At 33.5% G+C, this 26577-nt stretch overlaps 2 protein-coding genes across 9 annotated transcripts in view; both read left to right on the forward strand.

Moving 5' to 3' along the window:
- Positions 1-5751, forward strand: LOC145314303 (uncharacterized). Its single transcript, XM_080154166.1, has 6 exons — positions 1-109; positions 1111-1212; positions 1537-1671; positions 2733-2823; positions 4268-4351; positions 4776-5751. Exons 1-6 carry the CDS (start codon positions 26-28, stop codon positions 4934-4936), a joined length of 657 nt encoding a protein of 218 aa, XP_080010292.1. The 5' UTR covers positions 1-25; the 3' UTR covers positions 4937-5751.
- pasha (microprocessor complex subunit partner of drosha) overlaps positions 5748-26577 on the forward strand; it is a 24649-nt gene continuing 3819 nt past the window's right edge. For 5 of the 8 annotated variants that reach the window (XR_013877729.1, XR_013877730.1, XR_013877731.1 and 2 more), the window contains exons 1-30: positions 5748-5827; positions 6144-6239; positions 6553-6633; positions 7449-7638; positions 7867-8016; positions 8273-8458; positions 8772-8852; positions 9056-9157; positions 9825-9927; positions 10339-10410; positions 10793-10873; positions 11210-11319; positions 12030-12181; positions 13164-13686; positions 14487-15150; positions 15594-15860; positions 16183-16265; positions 16512-16586; positions 16967-17087; positions 17778-17826; positions 19041-19145; positions 20380-20576; positions 20836-21002; positions 21588-21803; positions 21956-22114; positions 22504-22676; positions 23208-23373; positions 23856-23984; positions 25141-25244; positions 26246-26307. Coding sequence is in view for 4 of the 8 variants with exons in the window: in XM_080154161.1 (XP_080010287.1) it covers positions 6169-6239; positions 6553-6633; positions 7449-7638; positions 7867-8016; positions 8273-8458; positions 8772-8852; positions 9056-9157; positions 9825-9927; positions 10339-10410; positions 10793-10873; positions 11210-11319; positions 12030-12181; positions 13164-13686; positions 14487-15150; positions 15594-15860; positions 16183-16265; positions 16512-16586; positions 16967-17087; positions 17778-17826; positions 19041-19145; positions 20380-20576; positions 20836-21002; positions 21588-21803; positions 21956-22114; positions 22504-22676; positions 23208-23373; positions 23856-23984; positions 25141-25244; positions 26246-26307 (4639 nt within the window). In the remaining 4 variants the exon portion in view is untranslated. Of the gene's footprint in view, positions 5828-6140; positions 6240-6552; positions 6634-7448; positions 7639-7866; positions 8017-8269; positions 8459-8771; positions 8853-9055; positions 9158-9824; positions 9928-10338; positions 10411-10792; positions 10874-11209; positions 11320-12029; positions 12182-13163; positions 13687-14486; positions 15151-15593; positions 15861-16182; positions 16266-16511; positions 16587-16966; positions 17088-17777; positions 17827-19040; positions 19146-20379; positions 20577-20835; positions 21003-21587; positions 21804-21955; positions 22115-22503; positions 22677-23207; positions 23374-23855; positions 23985-25140; positions 25245-26245; positions 26308-26577 lie in introns of all 8 variants that reach the window. The other 3 variants (XM_080154165.1, XM_080154163.1, XM_080154164.1) reach the window with 3 other exon arrangements.

Below are 26577 nucleotides of genomic sequence, written 5' to 3' on the forward strand. Positions count from 1 at the left end.
TTTAATTTTATTTCAGATAAAAAAAATGGCTAGAGGTAGATCCCGAGGCCACAAGGGTGGTCGCAAACAGTTTAGCAATCCTGATCAAATCAAAGAAGATTTAAGAAAGGTGCCTTTAGTTTATAAATTGCTCGGTACGGTGATGAAAGTTTAGTTCGGTCAGGCACCAATTGAAATAACAAGGGGGGGGGGGGGGGCGAAAGTGACACTTTTTGAAACCAAAACTAAAAGTCAAAGGAACTCAACTAAAAAAAGAGTTACAGGTCTGACATTTTGCATGGCAGTTGCTTTATAGGGGTACAATATGGAACTGTGAAGAAACGGCGTCTCAACCGCCGAAAACCGAGAAAATGCAAAACAAATTTCGGCGGGAAACGGCGGGTTTCGGCGGTTGCGCCGCCGTTTTTTCACAGTTCCATATTTTACCCATATAAAGCAACTGCCATGCAAAATCTCAGACCTGTAACTCTTTTTTTTAGTTGAGTTCCTTTGTTGACTTTTAGTTTTGGTTTCAAAAAGTGTCACTTTCGCCCCCCCCCCCCCCCCTTTTGGACTATTTTACCAATGTCCTACAATGATTGACTAACTTTTGATTGTCTGTTTGTTTTAATATTGATTTTAAAAGTAGGCCATAATTTGTCAGCTGACCCATTCAAAATTCATAATCGCTACTCTATTTAAAGGGGTGTATATTCTGCACAAGATTCATTTTTTCCCCTGCTGCAATTTAAAAAAAAAATTAGGTAGTATATTTTAGTTTTTTCATCAAGGAGGGGAGAAAAATGGAGAAAAATGTTTTCATTTCTCTAATTTTTTTCATTTTTTCCCCCTTTAGCAGGGTCAATTTTGCAGAAAATACACCCCTGTCTATTTTACAATCGCTGTTGAAAAATATTCAGAATAATCTTTTCTTAGAAATCCATATTTTTTGTGCATGTGACCAAATCAAAACTTGTTTTTTGCTGCCACTTTTAATGTTTTTTTTTTAGTTATAACCCTTTATATGTAGTTTTATGTGATTTTGAAGTTAGATAACTTTGAAGTGGTTATTTATGGGTCATGATGTATTTGTTATATTATTTTCTTAACATTATTGGTTGTTAATTATAGGCTGAGGAGAAGAAAAGATGGAGAGAAGAACATCCTGACTCAAGTAGTGAGGAAAGTTCAGATGAGGATGCAGGGGCCGGTGGAGCTAGAGGTGGTCCCTCCAGGAACGGTTACTTTCAATTTTTTAGCTACTATTCTGTCCATTACATATTATTGTGTTCACTAAAATGTTGTTGTTTTCGTGTATGGGGATGAGAAACAACAAAAGGATGGGAAGGATTCCCTTTTTAACCTTCTGACATCAGATAGATGATTCAACATCAGATGTTAGATGTACATTCCTAACAATGGCCTGTGAATGGCAGATTATAACTATACAGTATGCTCGAGTAAATTCTAGATAGATATAAAAAGTTTTGTCCCTTTTAAGAATTTCTGTTTAAAGTTATGGAAGTTTTTATCCATTATTGAAAGTAACGTGTGCCTAGTTCTGGTGCCGCTGGTGGATCTAAAAAAGGAGCAGCGTCCAAGGGGGACGATTCTGACGTCCAGTTCGAGGCTTCAGCCTCGGGGTCTGACAGTGAAAGTGAGAGCGAATCAGATGAGGATGACAAAAAGAAGGTAAACAGAAACATACTTTTTTGGACCGTCAAAAGTTGTGTCAAACTGTAACCAACAACTGAATTTATTCGAGAGAAAAAAATATTATGTACCTAGGTAGGTAAGCTTTGTTTTGCGTGATTTGGGGTGTCAACGCTTTGTAGACAAGATGACTTTTTTTATCGGTCCCCCATATACCTATTATTTTAGATTTATTTAGTTTGTTGACTAGGTATACCTTATTTTTGGATTTCGGCAGTTAGTTGATGATTTTGGAGGACCAACTTTTAAAAAAGTAATATGGTACGTAGTGCGATTATGATAGATTTAGTCTAAAATGAATTCACTACCAAAAACCTCTGCAAGCTTATTAATAATCCTTTCTCTCCCCCACATTCTTGAATGAATTAAACGTTTTGTATCTTTGATTTGAAAGATATTTAATAATAGGTAGCAATTATAGACAATTTTTTTAATTAAGCTAAAACCTAAATACTAATATGTAACCTTCCGAGATTTCTGTGATTTATTGCTTTCTGAACATGATTTATGAATAGGATTTTGTAACAAAACAGTAGCATCGGAAAACAATACCTAATATTCTGTGAAAATTGATTTTTAGGCTTAAAAGGCCATTTTGATAGTTTTAAGTGCTTATTTATAGTAGCGATGATACCTACCAAACAGACTTCTTTGAAGGTCTAGGGGTTGTTTGGTTTAACGCTCTTTTATTGTTGAGTATTGAAAAGTATTTTCAAAAGTAGAAGAAAGCATTTATTGCATTCATTGTAGGCAAATGATATTTGCCGAGTATTGCAGGTGTTCCAAAATAAAGTCACACTAATAACTGGCGCATTTCTTAGAGGAACTTGAGATAATATTGCATAGGTATTGTGTATTTCTAAATTATCTAGAATACAACTAACCCTTTTTTCACATCCCTGAAAAAGCTGCGTGAATATTTTACGCCTGAGAGAACTTATTGTCACCAACCATAATGTAACATGGAACTCGAGCCCTAACAATCGTATTTGAAAGAGCTTTATATAAAGAAAAAGAAAATCTAACTATTATTGTTTAAGGGTGTTTCCGGTTTAATTGAAATAGAGAATCCCAACAGAGTAAAACAAAAAATGAAGAAAGCTTCAGATTTAGACAAAGAAGTAGTATCAGGTATCAATATTTTAGCTTAGTTACTTTTTACTTTAATTTGGTATAGTTGTTTATAATTTGTCAATGTTTTTAGTTGCAAAGCTACTATATATTTTAATTTGTCTGTCCACCAGTAAGTCCGTAATGCTATTGGTTAAATGTGATTTTCTCGGCTGCCATTGAAGATAGACAGCTGAAAGGGATAGTTTCACGAAGTGCATTTTAAAAAAAAATAGTGAACTGTAAGTTTTTTCTATTTTAAATAGCGTAGTAGTGCATAATATAAAGTTATTGATTAAAATTAAAAGATTTGACCAGGGATTTTCCTTAAAAAATGAGTTTTTCATTTTTATTTTCAACTTCGTTGCATGTTATATATGGCAAATTTTTTTTGTCATAAATACAACTTTAGATAGCATTTACTAGTTAATAGAACTTCAAACTTTTTATACAACAAAATACACAGAACAACAAAGAATGACCAATTAAATACTTAGTATAGTACTTAGAGTAGTGATCTTTTTATATGTCTTAGTAGAATATATTAGGCATTGGATAGATATGATTGTGATAAAGAATTTTAACATTGACCTGACCGAAAATTTTTTATTTGACAATATCTAAAAAAGTTAGTGATTTGCAACATAAATTACATTATATATATGTTGTATGGTTATTTGGTATTTCCGCGTGAGATAATGTGTATATTGTAAGTAAACAGAACGGTTTGGTTTATTTTTTTTAAAGAATCTATAGAAAACCTGTCCTATAATGAACCGGACGTTATTTTTTCATGTTTTTTTTAAGTAACTTGTCCCAAGGGGAACCCCTGTTCAATTTTTTTATAACTCTTGTGAAATATGTTGAAAAAGATTCTCTAAAAATGGTGTTTTGGCTATACATATTTGGAAAAAAATAGACCATTCTCATGTAATTTATGTGGCAAATCACTTTAACTTTTTTAGATATTGTCAAATAAAAAAAGTTTGGTCTGGTCAATGTTAAAAATTCTTTAACATACAATCATATCTATCCAATGCCTAATATATTCTACTAAGACATATAAAAGTTCACTACTCTAAGTACCTTAACTCTTTAAATACACTTCATAGAACTATCCCTTTTTCGTGAATATTCCTGCGCATCTAATGCATACTTTGTTTTGTCTGTCTGTCGGTCATTCTTCAAAAGATGTTAACGGTTTTTTTAAGGAGTTTGCTGGAGTTTTTGCATATCCTCTCTCTTTTTTTTTCATTGTTATGAGAATGTAACATCTGCTCTATAACCAATTTTTATCAGTTTGTCCATTTCATGATTTTTTTGTGCTTCTCTACTTATGAATGTTGTCATCCTTAGTTTTATATGATATTTTACTTTTACAACTGAGTCTACTAACACTTCACAAATAATAAATGTTAATATAGTCTGCAATCTTCGCTAAAATAACAAATATAATCTATTTTAGCCAAGCCCCAGCTTTCAAGAAGAGAAAGAGAAGAGATAGAGAAACAAAAAGCTAAAGCACATTACCAAAAGATGCATGCCGCAGGTATTGTATAAAAGGAACAATTAAATCTAGTTTAGTAAATATTAAATCTTTGCATTTTTATAATCAGTAGGTTAGGTAGGTAGTGATAAAAGCGATATAAAAAATACAGAAAAAAATTCTAAAAATATTTACCTAACAAGATAAAAATTCGGATATGAGCAGTTTTAGAATAAAGAAATGTCATATCATGCATGTATAGAATATAGGTGGAAATCCAAGAGTCTATATTTTCCATTATTCCCATCCTTGGGGGAGGGGAAAATGGTTTGGAGGATAAATTTTTTTTTAGGTTGGAAAATATAAATATACACCCCTTTAGAAATGATATAAGAGTAGACTTTTTTTATATGAATTATTCACTGTTAAGTCACTGTCATGTGATCCTCAGAAATAATCAGACAATCTTCCAATTTTGATTATCTAGGTAAAACTGAAGAGGCACGAGCTGATCTTGCTAGACTGGCCATCATAAGAAAGCAGCGAGAAGAGGCAGCCGCTAAAAGAGCCGCCGAGCAAAAAGCTAAAGATGACGCTGCTAAAGCCAAATCGGATGCTACTTCAAAAGCCTTGGGTAGAAAGAAATGATAATCTTGAATATAAATATAGTATAAACCTTTTTCAAATCTTATTGCGCCATGTGAAATAAATGAAAATTTGATATTTTCATTCATATACCTACTTATATAGAAATATATTAAACTTTTTCATAAATACATAAAAATTATATATCTTTCTTTCTAATTATTTTTATTTCATTTTGTACATGGCTTTTTTTGTAAATTCAACGTCAAAAATGTTCTTAGTTGTCTATTTTGTTTGTATTAAAACCGAAGTTGAAAATTCATCACCTTTAAGCTTATATACCCGGTCTTAAATATTTAAAATCAAAGGCATTGATTTGTTAAACTGTAACAGTCGATAATATCGCACTCTTGAGAATTATAATTACGAAATAATAAGATTATTAATTGTGATTTAAATAATTTATTGGAGAAATTTAAAATCTTTTTAAAGCTAGAATTTATTAAAACATTCACAATACAACTTTCTTGTTTTCCCTCTTTAGATTTTTTAATTTTTACTTTTTTTTACTTTTATAGGCATTAATTTAGTACAAGTTTTATTATTAATGAAATAATAATTTAGCATACCTATTATGGCCTTTAAGTAAATATTTTTTCTATATTTTTCTCCATTTTCTCATTCTGTCCATGTTATTTTCATTGTATTCAACTTTCTTTGTCTAAAAAAAGGCATTCAGTCACAAATACTTTCATTTTATATCGTTTTACTAATAATATTGTTCAAATTATTTTTGTATTTGAATGCTCTTTTTCAACTCCAGTTTAATTTGTCCATTGGTGATTTTTTTATATATTAAACAAGCTCCATATTTCAGATGCTCTAGATATTAATATTTATACAGCTTGGTCTGTACATACAGTACACGTGAGTCTGGTCCTTGCAGGGATAAAGGCATACATCAATATGCCGAGAAAAATGTTTATTAGACTAGTCCCCAGTCTTTTAATAGTGTTTTCTTATTTGTTAGCTTAACAAACTTTGGGACTATAAATGAATTTTGATTAATTGGTCCATTAAGTTGAGTCTCAAAACTTTTTAACCACTAATTTTTATCTACAGAAAGGGTAATTTTGTGTATCATCATTTGGGATGTACATCAATTTATCGGCCATTGTCTTATCCCTTTAGGCCACTGGGAGGTTAACAATATTTTCCTTATTTTTTCGGCCCATTGTTCTATACCTTTATCCCTGTGTTATGTTCCCAGATCAGATGGTATTGTTAGTTTAATTATGTCGGATGTAGCAAAAGTTCGGAGGCTCTCAGAATCTTCCACAGATTCAGAGGATGAAGAAAATACAAAGTAAGTTGAACAACAGCGTTGCTGCTCTATAATTAACTTTTACCACTTTTCGCATAATTGAAAAAAAATGGACAACCAACCCCGTGATTGCACAACCTTTGTCTAAAAAGTCCTAACTGTGATAATGACTTTTGCCTGATTTTGGCCTAGGCATTCCACTTTGTCTAACTTTTTATGTCGCGCACCTGCCATAATAGCAATAGAATCCAGTAGACAGATTAAGTAATTTGTAGAGTAGATTTGCAACTAAAAGGGCTGTAAACTTGATATTTTTCATTATATAAAAAGTTAAACAAAATTATTTATGTTGTAGGAAAGATGGTCAGACAGATGTCAGCGAAATGTCAGAATCAGATTCTGATTCAGACTCCAGCTCATCTTCCTCAGATTCGGGGTAAGTCAGATTAATTTCAAGTTTTTCAATGACTTTTCACCTCATACCATTAAATTAATGGATTTAATTTGTATTACTTGGATTTTACACCAGTTTATCATGTACTCTAATAAAGTGAAACTTAAAGCTGGCTAAATTAACGAACATCCCGTCCACGTCCTCCCCCTTTATCCCAACCATACCACGTAATATCCACGCATATTCTATATCAATAATTATTTTTTTTTTATATTGAAAATATATGTAATTGTTCATTTCATCCGCCATTTTCATAATATAAGAAAAATCACAAAATATAAATATAAATTAATTCACAAGTGTTATTTAAACTTTATTGACTTTTTTCATTATAAATGCATAGTTACAATTTTTTTTGTCAATTAATACAATTCTAGAGTTTTAGATATTGTTAACTGGGTAATATATAATTTGTTTTTATCTAGTTACCTTGTGTATTTTTTTTTGTGAATCGTAGGATACCTGTCAGAGATGGAGCTCATACATAAAGCCTTCATCACCTGTTCTAATTACCCCTATGCATAAATACACTATACCTAGTCAACACAACAACATTGTTCTATCCTATTATCCCTTTTTAATATTTTTCAGTATGGCTTCGAAACCGGTTAATATATGCTGGATTAGAATCTTTCTGAGCAATACTGAAAAATCATGTGGAGCATTGTCCTCGAATATTAAGATAAAAGTCAAGAAATCATTACCTACCACTTTTTTAATCTTATTATGTTTCATTTTAATATTCGTGGAAAGATGTCTATAATAAGATGCGACAAATAACTATTATTGATTTTTAGGAGTGATAGCGACGGGGAAGGTGACCCTGATAACATTTCTGTTGGCCCCAGCACTCCCGGCTCTCTAGTTGGGTGTCCGGTCACGCCGGGGTCTGTTGGTCCAGGGTCTGTAGGGGCTGCCACCCACCATAATTTGTCTGTGGATGATGAGGAACACCTAGATGATAATATTCTCAGTCCACCACAACAGGTTTGCTTTTACGTTTTGAAAGAATCGTCTGATTTGTGTCAAACATTGCATTTTAAGTTTATTAATGTTAAACCCAACGTTTCTTTTTCCAAGTCTCATTTATTTATTAATAATTTTAACTTTATTCACATGAACAATGGTTGTGAATTTAGTTTCTAGTGAACACAGATTCCTTCTTATTCAACTTATTTTTTTTATCCAAAGTTATTTTATGTTTCCTTATTTTAGCTAAAGCCGGAATTCCCCGACTCCGACAACCTGCTGGGTATTGACGGCCACATGGCGGCTGCTCACTCACTTGGCCGCAGCCCTGGTGTCCGGGATCAGAGCCTGGCGGCTACGGATCCAGAGGATATGCTCAGAGATTCTCAGGAAAGTGTAAGTTTTGAATGACATTCGCCTGACAAAGAGATTGATTTATAGAAGAGTTGCTTATTGGTCAGGATTCTTTTTTTGAATGAAAGATTTTTCTCCCATTGTACTTCCTTTATATACAGTAGGAGTAGAGCTTGATAAAAGGACGGACACAGAACACTTGTTCTTTAAACTACATAAAAAATGCATTATATTAACGTTACTTAATAGCGCACGTATGAACAGAGTGAGTTATAAAGTTACACTAACCTCGCTGCAGAATGACTTCAGCGGTGACCTCGACACAATGGAGCTGGACCTTGTGGGGTCTGGCGGTCACCTGGTCGGGTCTGGCGGTGACCACGCCCACAACAGCCAGTCACACCATCATTTCAGCGCACAACACTCATTTCAAAATTTATTAGAAGATATCTCTACGGAAGAAAATATTGATATTCCTATCATGGTAAATATAAGCAGATTTATTTTATCTTTGTCAAAATACATTTGATAATTTTTTCTTTATGGAAAAGCGATAATTTCACAAAGAGTGAGTTCTAGTTTTGTAGAATCTTATACCTAGTATGGCTTTAAAACCGATTAATATCCGCTGGATTAGATCCGGTTCCGAGCCATACCGTAAAATCATGTACCGCATTGTATAAAAAAAATTAACAGCTCAACTCTGAAACCAGAATTATTAAATATTTGTTTAGACTCAAGAATCTGATAATACTACATCTCAACTCTGTAACCAGAATTATTAAATATTTCTTTAGACTCAAGAATCTGATAATACTACATCTCAACTCTGTAACCTGAATTCTCAATTGGAAACTGAATTTACTGCAACTGGTCAGGTATAGCCTAAAGATAGATCAATGCTAGATAGAATAATCTTTAACAAAAAAATACAAATTTTGACTTTTTTTGTTGGTTGGAGAAAAAAAATCGTTCTTGCTCTTAATAGTTCATACTTGATAACTTTAACTTTGTTTAAGTACACGATTGTTAAATAGCTTTATTTGTTACAATTGTACCCTATCGTCCTTGTATTCCCCAGGATGTGTGTGAAGGAGGCCTGCTAGAGACTGGTGAGCCCGGGAACTTCTCACAAGAGGATCTGCTGCAGCTAATCTCCACTGGTGCCAGCTCGGGCCCCGGACAGGAATTATATTTATTCACTTAATGGATTTATTATTACTTGGATTTTACACCAGATTAACATGTGCTCTTACAGCTTACAGCTGGCTAAAATCACGATCCCCACAATCCTTTAATCTACCCCATTCCCTTCTTCTGGATAACCGAACTGACCAAAAAATAATGTCTATGTTAGAAACCTAAATTGACGACAATTTTTCCCCTGTTATAATATCCACGTATATTCTATATCCATTATTGACTTAATCATATCAAAGATTTTGTCTAGTTTCTTTCTTTACATCTCTTGGCTTAAGCTTAAAGTGTATAAGCTGACATTGACTGGGTATAATGAAAACGTTAAGGCCCTGCTGCGACTGGTCGTAGCTTTAACAAATAGACTAAAGTGTATTCTTTGGCTCATAAACAGGTGCAATTATTTTCTTAGCTTCAATTTAAGTAAAGCACCATTAAACGGTTTAATTACCAGAACTCGGCTATAAAAAGTATTAGGTATAAGTTTAACTGATTTTGTTGCACATTTTGTCCCAGGAAAGCCATTTTTTAAAAATTTGACAAAAGCACACTATCTAAACCCAGCACCCTAACAAAATGATGTTGATTTAACCCCAAAATGATTGATGATTGTGGACAAAGTTTTTTTCCAAGTTAAATATAATAAATAACCTCAGGGATTTCTTGACCCTGTGTTTGTTGACCACGAGGAGTCTCAGAACGCCGCAGATTTGGACCAGATTGTCTTTGAGGAAGGACAGGAGGTCGACGATGAACAGGGATGATATACAACGTTTAATATAAGATTAGCACAAAATATAGAATAGATTAAAAATTGTAGTACAAATAATTTTTTATCTTTTCCACCAATTGAATATTTTTTTCTCAATTCTTTATAGTCATTTTTCTGGTCCTCTCGAACTCTAATACAAAGATCTCAAAGAAAGTTTTTGTTAGTCCTACAATTTGAAATTTGACGCATCTGACTTAATTTTTTAGAATTAGGATTTAAATTTTTTTCGAGTATTATTTACCTACTATTTTTCAAGCCTTATAGCTTATTTTCTGGAAAAGTTGTAGGTACTTTTAAATATTCATTGAAAGTAATATTTGAAGTTCTTGAAGGATGAAATAAAGTTAAATCTGTGCATAAATGTATAATTTTAATTAAACGATGTTAATTTGGTTAGGACTTTCTAAATGACCCGCGGTTAGGCACAATCTGCTCTGGCTCTAACTCACTCGGCAATTCGGAACGAGGTAAATATTTTTGAATATAATAAAAAGTAGGTTAAGTGTTTGATTGTATTGACTGGGTACTTTTTATTTTGTTCATTTAAATTTTCGATGCGATGACTAGGTGGGTATTTTGGTTTTGATGATTTTAATCGCCAGGAATCTAATGGGATAAGACAATGGCCAATACATTAATGTACACCCCCATGACTATACACAAAATTACTCCTTAGATAAAATTGGTGATGGAAACGTATGAACCTTCGACATAATAAACCAATCATAATTCACTGATGTTTCGAAAGTTTTTAATCTAACGAATAGAAAAATGACTGAGGACTATATTAATAAACAGCCCATTGTCTCCTCTCTCTATGCTAATCACATACATAATATTTTTTTTTAGGTTCCATAAATTTGAATGATTACGAGGACGGGGAGTTGCCAAGTAGTCCAGAAACTAATATCAATAAACCACAACAAAATGGTAAGATTTTGTAATCGATATATAATTCCTTGGATGTTGCATCAGATTTTCATGTTACTCTAATAAAGCAATATTTCCAGCTGGCTAAAAGAACGATATCCCCAATCCACCCCCTTTACCCTATCACCTTCCCTCCTACTTGATTAACGAACTGACTAAATTGACTATGAATTTTCCCATGTCCCACGTTTTCTTTATCATTATTCAGAATTTATATCCTTTTCTGATATTCAAATAAATACTTTTTGTATTAGCAGCACTTTGATGTATAAAATGTATTTATTCATTTATTCCCGTATATTTTTGCGCGATATCTGACCATTTTTTAATTATCAGACAAATCTACAGCAGGACGGCATTCCAACCAGACAAAACCTACTGGCTCCAGTAATGAATCAAAACCTGCTGGCTCAAATACTCCTCAGCATTCCAGCACCGCATCTAAGGTTTCATTTTTTAATGACGTTAAAACAACTACAAAAAAATTTCAATACTTATTTAAGAAACCCAAAGAGATATTTTTTATGAATACAAGGTTATATATATTTGGTGGAAGAAAGGGATGTAGAGTTATTTTATTATCCATATGTTATAAAAATGTAATTTTTAGTGAAATCCTCCATTATTTTGTATATTAAGTCAAAATATAGTTTTATGCCACTTTGTAATTATTAGGTAATCTATTAACAATTCTCCATCAGGGTTGTTATAAACCCGGGGTTTTAATCAATAGTTTGACCCAACCCGGGTACCCGCCAAAAAAAACGGGTTTTTTTTTTAGAAATGTTAAATAAAGGGCTTTAAAATAAACTATATAAAGATGAAAACTGATTGTTTTAGACATACAATTATGATCAATAAAGAAGATAATGAAATCTTTTATCTATTTTGAAATGTTTCTTTTATTTATAACTTCCAATTTCCAACTTCTAGTTATATTAGTTAGAAAATATTCAACTAAATGTTTAAACAATTGTAGAAATCTGTTATGATTTACTAAATTTACTTCTAACTTAATATAGAATAAAACCCAGAAAACCCGCGGGTTTTTTTATAATCTAACCAAAACCCACAAAAATAACCAGGTTTGGGTATTTGGGTTGGGTTATGAGTTAAAACCCTCTTTTTCATGATAATTAATATATAAAATTTTTAGGACCTGACAACGACGACCTCTATATCAAGCCCCAGCAACAAGTCTAGCTCAAGTAGTAAACACAAGTCCCGCAGGGGTAGCAGTGCTGGGGCCAGGAGAGAAGAGGAGGACAGGCCACCTAAAAGTGATACAGATGATGCAGAAAAATCTTCAGGAACGATACTTACACATTTTTAAAATACTAAGTGGCTGAGATTATTTCAGTTTTTTTCTAGGGATGGAGAGTACATTAGACTGAAAATTATACTGGTACCCAAAATTTTAAAAATGTTGTCTCTTTCGTTGGCTTAAAAACTTTGGATGCTATTATGATATCTATATTGGTTGGTTCAAAACATTCACTGTCCAATTAATCAATTTTTGTATCTAAAAAAACTTTGTTTATTATCATTGGGGATGTACATCAATGTATCATTAATTGGCTTATCCTTTATGAACCTTGAATTTTTTGAGCCATTCTTCAAGCATTTAGATATTTAAAATTTCGAAACCCTGACTAATAGAATTTAATATCCAGTCGCTATGTGGGGTTTTGTATGTCAAAAAAATAATCTTGTTCAAATTAATAATAATAATAATAATATAATAATAATGTTTATTTGGTGCTGCCAGGTACCCCCCAGCTTAGGAGATAGCACATACAATACTCTAAATTGCTGCTATCTATCGACAATTTAGAGTTTACATTATGATATTTAATCTCATACAAAAAAAATAAAATAATATTGACTAAGAGTTTAATTATTAACGTAGTATAAATTGGTGGAAAAGAAGGAAAATTTTCAGGATATGCACCAGGAGCTACAGGAGTACTATCTTGACCAAAATGGGGATAGTGTATTTGATTCCTGAAGCCCCTTTTTAGGAAATACGAAAAGAAATAAAAAGAATATGAAACATATTAAATGTGAAAGGGAAAATTGAAACTTTAATTTAGTTAAATTGAGTTGTAAGGATGGTAAAAAAAGAGAAAAAAAAACACAAATAAACATTTATATTATGTAAGAGAAATCAGTAAATAATAAGAAAGATGAAAAAAAATAGATAAAGGAACTTAGAGAAAAACAAAACAAAATAAATCAAGTATAAAAGCACAGAGAATGTAACTTTGTTTGAAGTATTGTGCACAAAAATAGGTGAGGGTAAAAAATCATCAAAACCTGAGGAATCGAATCACAAGCAAGCCTCAAGCGGCGGCCGCAGGGATAAGCGGTCGTCGAGTAGCAGTCAAAAATCGGGGAAATCCGAGCATAGCAGCAGCAGTCGCCGCCAGGAAGAGAAGAAATCCTCCAGGGTCAGTGAAGCTAGTAGCGCATCCATGAAGCGAAAAACTTCCGATGACCTCGAGGGGGCTGGTAAAGAGTCAAAGCGTGGTAAAAAGGAAACTGCCATTGCTGCGCACACCAATTCAAGTCAATCAAAATTAGATAATTCTTCAGATGTGAAGCCCGATGCTGCCAGATTACAAAATAGCATTTCAACCAGTTCAGTACCTGATAAACACGGCAGTAGCAGCAGTAGGAAAAGTGATAAGAGGCCGGAGAGGACAAGCTCACACCATGCTCATGAAAGTAAAAAGAGAAAATGTTCTGAGGATTTGGGAGGAGGTAGCAGTAGTAAAGACAAAGATGCAAGATCAAAATCGGCCAATGTAAAGGTATTTTTTTTTAGTTTTTTCCTTGTATTGACAAGAACTTTAGGCCTACGTAAAGAATGGTGCTCACCTTTCTTGGAGCATTACAAGCTTGATCCACTCTGAAACACATCAGGCCATTAATATTTGTATTGGATTGCACATTGACTTAGACAGCATGATAACATCACAGAAATTAGATCTGTACGACTTCATTTCCAGCATTCTTCTTATTAATCTTCTTATTTATCTTCAATTAACATATCCCTCTTGGTGTCGTCATTAATATATATTATATAAATCATCTTCTTATCCTAAAATAGGGATAAGGTAGATTAGCGCTAGGCTATATGAATTCTTTTTAAAAAAATCCTCAAATCAATAATAGTATAGCCGCTTCACCAATATTTAATTTAAATATTAATAAAAAGCAAAGACATTGTAAATCATAATTAGTTTTTTTAGTTTTAAGAATTCTATTATTGCTTAATAGACTGTAAGAATGCATTTGACACAAAAATTTCATAACACTTGTTTGTATTTTATTTTCAAAGAATTAGATTTTATCTGCAATATATTTGTACTCAGGAATAAGGTATAGCCAACAGGACAAAAAAATCTAAAATAATTTATGGGGGTAGATAAAAGGTCATCTTTACTACGAAGAGTTGCCCCCCCAAAATCACGAAGAAATCAGCTGAAATTACCTAACATTTTGTTGTAAATGTAATCAATTTAGTTGTTATGCTACAGCTGATTTTTCTTCGCTATGAAGCAGTTCTATCGTGTTCAATTAAATATTATTACAACTTTCACTTTTTTAGGTTAAAGAGGAAGACAAACGGCGTAGCACGTCAGATCATTCAAAGCATCAAACTACAACCACATCAAATAGCTCAACAACCAGCAGTAGTAAACATCCCAACAACAAGTCTTCCCTATCTCCCTCCCAACACCCCTCGCCCAGACGCCAACATTCCTCTACCCCGCCACACTGCACCACTGCCATAAAACAGGAGAAAGACACCGCCGCCGCTAACAAAATACCAGTTAAACCTCCAGTCCACCAAGCAGCATCCGATCCACAAAGCGCAAAAAATACAAATCCCCCAAATTTATCAGCAGCAAATGCGCGAAATTTATCATCTACAGTACCTATTACAGTATCAAATACAAGCACTTCATGTACAATAAACCCAACAAGGACGACACCAACCAGTAATACTAGCAAACCTGTATGTCCAGTAAAACACACAACAAATCCTCCTATAGTACCGCCAAGTACCTTTGATTCACAATCTAGTTCTAGTCCATTATCCGCCAGCAACAGCGGCAAAACAAAGTCAGTTTGCAGCGCAGCCGTCGCCGATCCCACGCCGTCCGCAAATTTACCGCCGATTAAACCTGAACCGCAACCGCATGGTGCTAATGGCGGCAACAGCTCTGCCACAACAACGCCTCAACCCAATGTTTTGCATTCTCTCATAGGTAAGTTACAATCATAGCCAATCTAAATACAATAAAAAATAATGTCCGATAAGATTCTGACACTTCTTATTATTATTTTTCATTACATAGTTTTATAATAAGAAGAATTATAGCATTTTTATCTGACTTGTCATTTAAAGGTTACAAGAAAGTTGATTTGACTCTTGAGTATATTGGCGGATTTGTAGAATTTGAAAACATCTCTAACGGATGCGTAAAATCAGCGAATTTATTGCAGAACGTGACATAATAATTTTTTGTTTGTTTTTACTGTATAGTGTAACTTCAGCTTGTGATGTCTGGACATCTTACAATAACTGTAGAAATTATAATGAAACTTTCAGTGTGCGTTACAAAATAATTTCCTTTGATCAAAAACAATTCAACCCTGCTTCATTCCTACGGTAGGTATATATTTTTTTCTAAAATAAACTTGCTTTTAGGCAAGGAGTCACCGAGTTCCGAGCCGGCGCAGGAAAGCGACGATTCCTCCTCTACAAGTTGTGCCAGTATGAATACCTCGGGGGGTCAGGGACCAGGGGGCGGCAAGCCAAGCAATAAGAAGAGGCTCAGCCTTAAGGATTACAAGCTGAAGCGGATGGCAGAGAAGGGATCAACGGAGATTGGGGGGACGCCCGCAGGGTCCAAGCAACCAGGGGACCAACAGAAGAATAGTAGTCATAATAATCGCCATAAATCATCTGGGAATGGTAAGAAATCTTATATTTTATAAACTTAAGTTTAGATTTTCTATTTTTTCGTTAATCGTTTTTAGATTTTTATTATCAGAATAACGTTACCTTTTTGAAAAGAAATTTTTTTTATTATGATGTTCAAAATTCAACCTGAGCCAATTTTAAGTATAACACTTCTATAGCTTAAAACCACAAGATAATTACCATGCTTACCTGTAAATTACAACGTGATTAAACCATCCATTTTTTAGATCTTGATAATTCTCAAAAGTCACTACAATTACATTATATAATAGAGGGCATAATTACATTTACATTATTCTTTGTTTTTTTTTAGATACAGAACCAAGTGTTGAACCCGATACCAACAATGACAATCATCCCCCCACTGGCCTTGAGGGATTTGAAATTCTTGACGAGGTCAGTTTTTAAATATATTAATTAAAATCCAGGATACATTTTTTGGTACTTAGTACTTGCATTTTCATTAAGTATTGAAATTCTGTTCTTTTGATAAGTTGCCTAATCGTCATTGGAATCAATTATCTAAATTTCAAATCTTATGTAAGTGAGTTGAGTAACTTGTTCAAAACACTCTAACACTCTAAGTTTGTGCACCAACAAAAGCACACAAGAATCCTTTAAAAATCTAAAAATGTTTTTTAGGTAAAGGACGACGCAGGTATGGATGGTCTTGATGAAGGAGGTGGAGAGACCAGTGATGATGATGAAGCTGTATTCAGGGATGGATGCTTAAAAATATCCTTTTATTTTTGTTCACAATTTAATTTGCAAGAATTTGGTTTTGTCCATAAAAAAAAAACTAAATAAAGAGAGAGTGGTCTTTAGGCAAAACTTTTTTGCACACCTAAATCATAAAAGAACCAAGCCAAAACTTCTATGTGATTTGACACGGTTTTTGCTTAAATGTGGTACAATGTTGAACTCTTAATTTATCATTTCTCTTTAAAATAGACCATATGAGACAGTTTTTTTTAATTAGAAAAGTAAAATTTCACCTATAGAAATCCTACAATAATTTAAAGCATTTTGAATTTAAAAGTTCATTCTCTGTGCTTTCCATATTATGAAGTAATATTTTTTTTATGTATCCGACTTTTAGGGAGGTTGAGAAAGGAGTGAACAAGGAGGTGAGGGAGGAGCAAGAGATTGTCCCAGAGTCCAGAGAAACTAAAATTATTTTTGATAAAGAATATTTATTCAATGATCTCCTACCTACAGGTTAGTACCACCACTTAAACCCCTCTACAGATGCCCTGAGGGTTTCCCAAGGGACTGTAAATTTAAAAACACGGGTACCCAAAGTTTCAGACTAACCTCTTTTTCGTTTGCTCGAAAACTTCGGGTTTTTTTGTTGAATTTTGATTGGATGGTTTCAAACAAGTATTGCCTTTCAATCAATATTTTTTTCTCATTTTTGGCCTATTTTCACCATTTAAAACTGATTTTGATAAATAACTTGCAACAAATGACTGAATTTATTATATTTTGCTTGTTAATGTCGATTTAATTATGGACATAATTGTACTTGCTTTTATAGAATATATTTTTTTCAGTTCTTTTATATCATTTAGTCAGAGTAGAAGGGGTCATTGGGCTGAAAGTTACGTTGGTGCCACAAGTTTAATGATCATTTTATTGTTTGTATATCTTGTTCGATGACTAAAAAACTTTGGCTACTTTATATGAATTAAGATTGATTAGTTTCAAACTAGTTTTGTCAAACTTATCAACCAATAATTTTGATCTATAGAAGGGAAAATTTTGTGTATAATAATTGTCTTTATGATTGTGCATTAATCTATTGTCTTATCCCTTAAAATCCCTGGATTTATTGCAATTATTTCAACTAAAACACCTCGTTGAATTGATACTCAAAGTTTTGTATATTTGAAGAATTATTATTTCTAGGTTGGATAATTGTGCCTCATAAATCAGGGATGCCATTATACTACCACAAGTAAGTTACAATTATACTAGTATTATACTACCACAAGTAAGTTACAATTATACTAGTATTATACTACCACAAGTAAGTTACAATTATACTAGTATTATACTACCACAAGTAAGTTACAATTATACTAGTATTATACTACCACAAGTAAGTTACAATTATACTAGTATTATACTACCACAAGTAAGTTACAATTATACTAGTATTATACTACCACAAGTAAGTTACAATTATACTAGTATTATACTACCACAAGTAAGTTACAATTATACTAGTATTATACTACCACAAGTAAGTTACAATTATACTAGTATTATACTACCACAAGTAAGTTACAATTATACTAGTATTATAGCTCTCAGGGAGGAGATTGGTAAAGGGAGGAGTAGGTTGCGCTAAAAAATTCGTAAAGGTGTGAGTTTTAAGGCTTAAAAATAGTAGAAGAACGATAATATTCACGAAATAAATATGTGTATTTCTTTTTAAAAAGAACTATAGACAATAAATTTTTTAAAAAGTTAACATAAATTTTAATCGTTCTACTACTGTTTTTAACTTAAAACTCACAACCTTTACGGATTTTTAGCGCAACCTACTCCTCTTTTTGTCAACAAAAGCCCCCTGACTAAACTTAGTTAGGACTTAAAGACAAACATTAGACAATCAACTGGGTGCTATCACATAAATTACCTTCTGGAGCACTGATAGTCTCACTATCATCCTCCTTATTTGAAATAGATTAGATATGGGGGGGGAGGGAGGGTAGTTTTTCATTGGTTTATTACATTCGGTCATGTTTGGGTATATTGGGTACAGGGTAGCTTGGTTAGGGTACCGCAAGTATAGGCCCTGCATGGTCAGACATAGAAATAAAAAAAAGCACCATTTACAACTATAGGAATGAACTATAATGTTTATTCTAGCTAGTATGATAAGTTTCCATAAAAAAAAATCAAAAAGAGTTGGATTTAATAGTGATTTGTCAGAAGAAAAGCTACATTCGTTACTAGCTGATGCGCTTCTAAATATGTCAAGGATAGATCAATACCATTATTTTGTTCAGGGAAACCCGAGTGGTATGCCTTGCCCCACCCTACAGCCTTGACCACACTGATAGATTAATACCATTATTATGTTCAGGGAAACCCGAGTGGTATGCCTTGCCCCACCCTACAGCCTTGACCACACTGATAGATTAATACCATTATTATGTTCAGGGAAACCCGAGTGGTATGCCTTGCCCCACCCTACAGCCTTGACCATACTGATAGAGTAAAAACCCATGCAATTCCAGTCACTGCCATACCTTGTGCTAACTTCAAGTAAGACATTAGTTTAAAGGTAAAGCGAAGCTTTTCTATGACTAGGGATCGTACGTCACCAATCAAACTACATGGATAAATATTTGCTAAAAATGCATTTAAACAACTTAATAGAATAAAAGATTGGTATGTAATCTTTATTGGAAAAATTATGAATTTAAAGTGGCAAAATCTGCTTTATGATTATTTAAGGTACTGAGATAAAATCTGCAAACAAAGTCGATAGCCTACATTTTTGCTTCTATAATTTAAATTCATTTAATTACATGTAGCAGGGGCGTCCAAGCCTTTTTTTTTTGGGGGGGGGGATAAAATGGAAGCGCGCCGCAAATTTTTTCCCTCCCCCAAAATTTTTACCCCGGGGGTAAAATTTGCTTGGGGGGGGGGGTAATATCCCCCTGAAATCTGTTGGCAGGGGTAAATTTTATTTACCACCCCCCCCCCCAAATTTACAGCAGGGGTAAAAATTTTGGGTGGGGTAATTTATATTTTATTAAATATTTAGTATTAAAAATGCGCGCGAAGTGCGCAAAAAATTTTTTTTGTTAGAGATTTTTTTCTTTTGGGGGGGGGGGGATATACCCCACCAAAATTGTTTGGAGGGGATAAATATTAATACCCCCTCCTAAATAGTTGGGGGTGCCTACGGCACCCCCAGGGTAGGGGTAAATTTTAAATGGGGGAAAAAAAATTTGGGGGTGCCCAGATTCGTTGATTGGGTTTAAAATATTGCCACAGTCGTAGCGGTCATGCGTTTTGCGTCATATTGAAAGGGCGACGCAAATTTCAGATCTCAGTTTTCGCTATTTGATTTACTATTTTTCTCTATATGATAAAAGCGATGCTTGCTAGATTATCTAATTCGCTATAATATATGGATAAATTTTTCTCAAATCGCCAAATCTGGGGTCTGAAATTTGCGTCACGCTTTAAACCTGAAAGAAGGGAAGAGAATAAGGGATGGGATAGAACCGGTTATAATAATGTTTAGTTCTCTTGACTTTAAATTAAACTCTATCAATTCGTTTGGGGGGGGGGGGGTAATCCCAATTTTACCCCCCCCCCCTTGGACGTCTATGACATGTAGGATTATCATTTTGTATACAATTTTACACATCAATGTATATGATTATAAAATTTAAAGATCGCCCCACTCTTCCTTTATTCTAGCGCTAGCTATAACTAAATAAGGTTTAAAGCTTTAATTTAATAAAAAAAATCCTTTTAATTTCAGGTATCTGAGAGAAAAAGAAGAAAAAATGAAACGTCTAATTTTACAACAACAAAACCAACACCATCCCAGCAGTTCAGCCGCCCACCAGCAGCCTAGCAGCTCGGATGTGACAGAGTCAAGCAGCTCGGCTGCTGGCGGCTCCAATGAAACAGCTACGAATAATCCTGATGAACCAAATAAAAACCAAAGTAACGACGGTAATCATGATAAATATTTGAAATATTTTTAGTTGTAGGGCTTCTTTATAACAAGGGTATCCCCGCCGTTTGTACATTCTACTTCTAAAACAAACTAATACACGCTTGCAGTAGAGAAATAAATTTCTAGAAACCTTTGTATTTCTCTTTGCTAAGTCTGAACTAATAAATTAAATTAAACCAATTTTTGTACATTTCTAGCCCCTTAAGAGGCTTTGTCACGAAAGGGACTATACCCCTAATTGTTGTTGTTGATCAGGTTACTTGTCCTGTCCATTTTCTGGTCGTGACAACGTGTCCCCTGATTCCACAACCGCGGACAACAGCAGTGGGGAGACAACAGTGACCGCCAGCGGTATTGGTCCAGGTTCCAGCAGGCAGGCTGCAGGATCTAGCACTGAACAGTCTGATCAACAGCCTATGCAGGTATGAAACTGATAAATTGCTTTCTAAACCCAAAGCTCGAACCCATAGGGGCTCTTCTATGATATGTACTTAACCAAATAAATTCTAAACTAAGCATCACAATTATTTTTATGGAAATAATAGGATGGTGGTGGGGGGGGAGGGAGTTCATCAGTTACAAATCCAAGGTTCTAGACTTCCAAAATTCTTCCCGTCCCCACACAATCTATCTAATTTTGAAAATTTGTTTCTCAACAATTAAAAGGGGGAGGTAGGTTGTGCTAAAATTCCGTAAAGGTGTGTGTTTAGTTAAGGCTTAAAAACAGTAGGTAGTAGAACGATAAAATTTATTTTTAAAAATTGTATATAGTTCTTTTCAATAAGGAATACATGTATTTATTGAATATTATGTTCTACTACTGTTTTTAAGCTTTAAAACACACCTTTACAGAATTATAGTACAACCTATCTCCCCCTTTATGGGGGGAGGGTAATTAGTTTTTTTTCCCATTTGACAGACCTATTATTATCGGATTATCCCTTTTTTTCCCTCTAATAAACTGTAACTATGTAAAAAAGTACCTATTGGAACAGTTTAATATTAAGGTTGATGGTGAAGAAACCACTGCCGAAGGTCAAGCCAGAGCCAACAAAAACATGCTTGGTGTCATCATCGGTACTGACGAGAAGAAGGCTTTCAAGCCAGTGGAATTTCAAGAATATTGCAAGAGACTATTCAAGTTTTCTACAGTTGAAGTGAATGCTTTTGACTCATGGAAGGCAAGAAGAACATTTGCCAAACAGCAGAAGAAAAAGGCAGTGGTAAGTTATTCATGATTTATTTTTCTAAGAAAATTCCGAACAAAAACTGTATGTGTATTAAAAAAATTGCAAAATTGTATGCACAGTACAATTACATGCACATTATATCTGCCCTGAGCAAGGCTTATTTTATACTTACCCAATTTTTTTAGCGTAACAACCTGCCCAAGAAGGGAACAATCATGATCACTATCCCCACAATTGAGCTGGCCAAGGTTGACGAGAACCAGGAGGGAGACTCGGCCATCAATCAGGCCGTGGTCAAGAAGTCCAAGAAGAATTGGGTCATCAATCCTCATGGCAAGAGCTGGGTGAGTTGTGGAAGATTATAGTATTTTATTAAAGTCTTTTTGTCTGTGGCTTAAGATATCAATAACCTATAGAGTTCTCAATTGCTTCACTTAGTGTTAAAAAAAAACAAGCACTATATTATTAAACAAAGCATCAGTCAAGTATTACTAATCAGAGTAGAAATCATCTTGAAAAAAGGTGCATATTTTTCCTGGATATAGGCCACACTGAGATGGACCTAATAAAGTTTCCCTAAAAATTGAAATTAGCCCTTTTGAATATTTTTTATTAACTCTTAAGATTAAGATATCAGGTTTGCCGTTTATACTTTCGATTAATATAATTTTTTTCATAATAAAAAGATTGGAATGTTTAACTTTAATTTTGATTTAACCTGTTCTTTGTAAAGGTGTGCTTGTTAAACGAGATGTTACAGCAGAGTATGCGATGCTCCGCCTCCTTTGAGTTCCAGGAGTTGGACAACGCTGCCAACCCATACGCGGCCACGGTCTATGTCAACAAGATAGAGTACGGGACTGGGGTGGCACCCAGTAAAAAGCTGGCTAAAGCCAGGGCCGCAAGGTAAGATATGTTCCTTTTATAAAGCATGTATGACAAAAAAAATCATGTACTATTATGGCTTAATTCAAAAAGTATTTGTTTTAAAAAGTTTAATTAAACCTTAATGCCTCCGAAAGTCATATGATTTGAGTTGTTAATTGATAGTTTACATACCTACTACCTATAAATAAATATGCTTTTATTATTTTTATTTTGATTGGATGAAATCGTTTTAGTTTGGGATATGAAGCTTACTCTTAGGATTTTAAGAATTTTTTTGCGTTTTTATATCAAAGTGGAATCCTTTTTAGGAATCAAAATAGATACTACAGATAGATTTAGCTTAAGATCATTGTTTTTTTTTATCCTATATTCCTATAATAAGTTATTTTTGTCTGATAAAAAGTCTCGAAAAAACTGGTTCAAGTTTTTAGGAAAGCTTTTCTGGTGTTTTTAAGCTATTTTTCTTATCTCTACCACACACCCCTAGAGACTTGAGGCAAAGAAGCTGACATTAACATAGTTAGTATGACTAACAAATATCTATTTAAGACGCACCCTGGAAATCATGATCCCCGACTTCAAGGAGAAGATGAAGGACTTCCCCGACGATGGAACTACGGACACCTCAGAGGACGGGTCCGAGATTGCTGTGTTCAATGACATCAGGATTGAGGATCCCAGGATTGCTGAGCTATCCAATAAGGCTGGACAACAGGTAGGATCAAAACTATCAGTATGCCTTCGAAACCGATTAATTTAAGTTTAGAACTGGTTCTAAGCCATACTGAAAAGACATGTATCGTATCGTATTATATCTAGTTTTCTACGAATATAAAATTAAATGTACAATATGTCTACTAAAATAGTTTAAATGTCAGTCAGATGCCAAATGTCTATCGGTATCAAAAAAATATACCCACCTTGAATGCCTTTTATTTATTCTGTTTTTAAAAAATACAACCAAAATTTTTATCTCCCTTTTGTAACTTTTTTTGTATTTCTGTATCACGTAAATTCAAAAGAACCGCCTGATAGTATTATAGCGCAAACTGATCTTCCCCTTATCATCATCAAATAAACATCCTTTCTTATTGTCATATTGTGTCTTGTGGCAGATGTGAAACCCAATGCGGATGTGGTATCTAATCTGTGTGCATGAAAGTATATTGTACCTTTGAATAAAATGAAATTTTGTAGGGACCGTATCTTATCCTGTTATCATGTCTGCAAAAGAATTACGGCCTCATAGAGACCAACGTGCAACACGAGATGAAACCACTGAGAAATCAAATGCACGAATACACGCTGAATGTCAACAACAGAAATGTAAGTGTGAAAAAAATCTTCTTGCTCTCTTTTTGCTATGATTTTGTTGACTCATTAAAAAAAAGGTTTAGTTAATAAATTATATTTTTAAAAGCGAAGCTTTTCTATAATTAGGGTCTGTACGACCGTACGTCTGTAACGGATAGCCTTTTTTATATCAATTTAGGCATGTTAGAATTGTCTATAATTAGGGTCGGTCCGTCCGTCCGTACGTCTGTAACGGATAGCTTTTTTCATTGATTTAGGCATGTTAGAATTGTCTTATCGATTTCAAACTTTGCATGGTGATTCCTTTAGTAGTTAGGTACGATTTAGAAAGTGTAGCATTACCAGAATGTCCGTACGTCCATTTTAAACATGTTCATCTTTTTACTTTTTTTAACAACAAATTTTTATGTGATCTAATTATCCAATTGATCTGATTTTTTGTATATTGATTCCTGGGACAACAAAGTACAATATTATAAGGAACTCTATAATCAAGTTCCAAAAAATGTAAGTATGTCCATAAACATTAACCTGTATCAAGCAGTTTTTCAACAAATTTACTTATAATTTTGCTTCGACTCTTATACATTTATATTCTGCTTACTCAGTTCTGACAAAATACAAGTGATAATGTCCGTTTGTCTTACCGTTTCAATGCTTCGCTTTTAGGGATGTTGGCATCCTTGTTTTTTTTATAATTTTTAGTATCAAAGCTACTCTATAAATCACTTTTTTTTGTCCGTGCGTCCGTCCAATAGGCGGTCCTTAACGCTATAATGGAAATGTGATTTTCTCAGTTGCTATTCAAGATAAACGGCAAATTTTTTGTGAAGATTTCCTTTACCCATGAGCATCCAGTATGTAATTTTTTAGTTTTTTTTTGTCCGTCGGTCTGTCCTGCATGTTACAAAATTTAAATATTGAAATACCTAAGTACGTGAGAAAGGTGTCGTGATTTTTTCTCCAATAAATCAATTCTACTTAACAAATGATCTTTTAATCTTCTTGTCCATATATTAAAGCATGATTTTTTTTGCTTTGCTACCAATATGGATGCAGCATTCTTGTTAAAGTAGTTATAAAGAAGTCATAAATTGTTTAAGGCAAGCTATTTGAATCGTCAACTTTGAATATTTAGTTACAAAAGATGCTAAAATCTATGATCTAGGTGAGCGTGATCTGTAAAAACAAGAAAGATGGGAAGCAGCTGGCGGCTCAAAAGCTGCTGCAAGTCCTACATCCAAATATTACAAATTGGGGCAGTCTTTTAAGGTAAGAAGACAGCATAGAATCATAGAACGCAGTGAAAAATTTTTTTTATTAGATATATGGTACGTACAAGATATCCATTGATAATAGATATATTATCTACCTAGTAATTAGACATTTTCAAACAAACAATGAAGGTACAAAAGGACTTGGGTTTATGAATAAAGGTACTAAGAAAGAGAGGGAATGTCTGATTGAGCCAATAGGAGAATCGCATCGGTGCATACATTTAATTTCATTGGTTGAAAGTTTGTACACATCTTGTTACGAATGCATGTTTTTTTCATTTCACACTTAGATAAAAGTCAGCTGTAAACAGTATATTTTCTTAGTAGAAAGCTTTGCGGAATCAGAATTAATTGCCCAAAAATTTCGTTTAAATTAGAAAGCTTAGTAACGAGGTGGATTCTTAAAAAAAAGCTAGGCTGGCTACTCGCTGGTGAGGCAAAATTATTTTTTTGTGAAAAATCCTCCAAAATAGAATAAAAAATTTTACAAAAATTAAATAAAATCTTAAAGGGTTATTAACATATGATTTTGTTTAATTTTTGTAGATTTTTAATGTGCTTTTGGATGATTTTTCACAAAAATAATTTTGCCTCACTATCGAGTAGCGAGTCTATAATTTCTTAAGAATCCACATCAGCTTGAGTCGAAAGTAAACAATGCCTTTGTCTGCTAGAAATGTTCCTTCTTAGATTTGACGAAAAAAGGGTTCAGAATATGCTTCTATTCTTCTATTTCTATTGGTTTATGAATGAAAAATTTAGTAGATTAATATTAAAAATTCATATTAATATCTAACCTATATTAGTTAATTGAATATATTCTACTGTAACATTTAATGGATCACTTTTCTTAAATGCATTTCATGAAACTATTTCTTTTAGTGGAGTTTGATAAAACTACAAAACTACAATTTTATGTCTCAACTCAAAGGCAAAATTTATGGTTTGCAAGATTTCGAACGTTTAGCATCAAGGTATAATAACTTAATTTTTTAGGTTGTATGGAAACCGCAGAAATATTCTGAATAAAAAGAAACAAAATCAACAAGAAGTAATTGGTAAGATTTTTAGACTGTTCTAATTAAAGATAATTAAATTGTGTTAAAGATACTTTGATACTATTATCTTTTTGGCTATTAAGTACAGCTATTTACTCAGCTCTGTATGTGTACCATCAAATTAAAGTAGTAAGCTATATTTGTCTGGAGCGAAGGATCTCTGTAACGATATGGTTCTCCTTTACAATGTAGCTTCTCATAAGTCTGGAAGGTTTGTATCTATTTGTTGTAGGGTATCACCACCCTCCCATGAGAAATCGCCCCTGGAAA

The sequence above is a fragment of the Acartia tonsa genome, chromosome 3 (assembly GCF_053477335.1).
Source record: "Acartia tonsa isolate MP-2025a chromosome 3, ASM5347733v1, whole genome shotgun sequence".
NCBI classification, from domain to species: Eukaryota; Metazoa; Arthropoda; class Copepoda; order Calanoida; family Acartiidae; genus Acartia; species Acartia tonsa.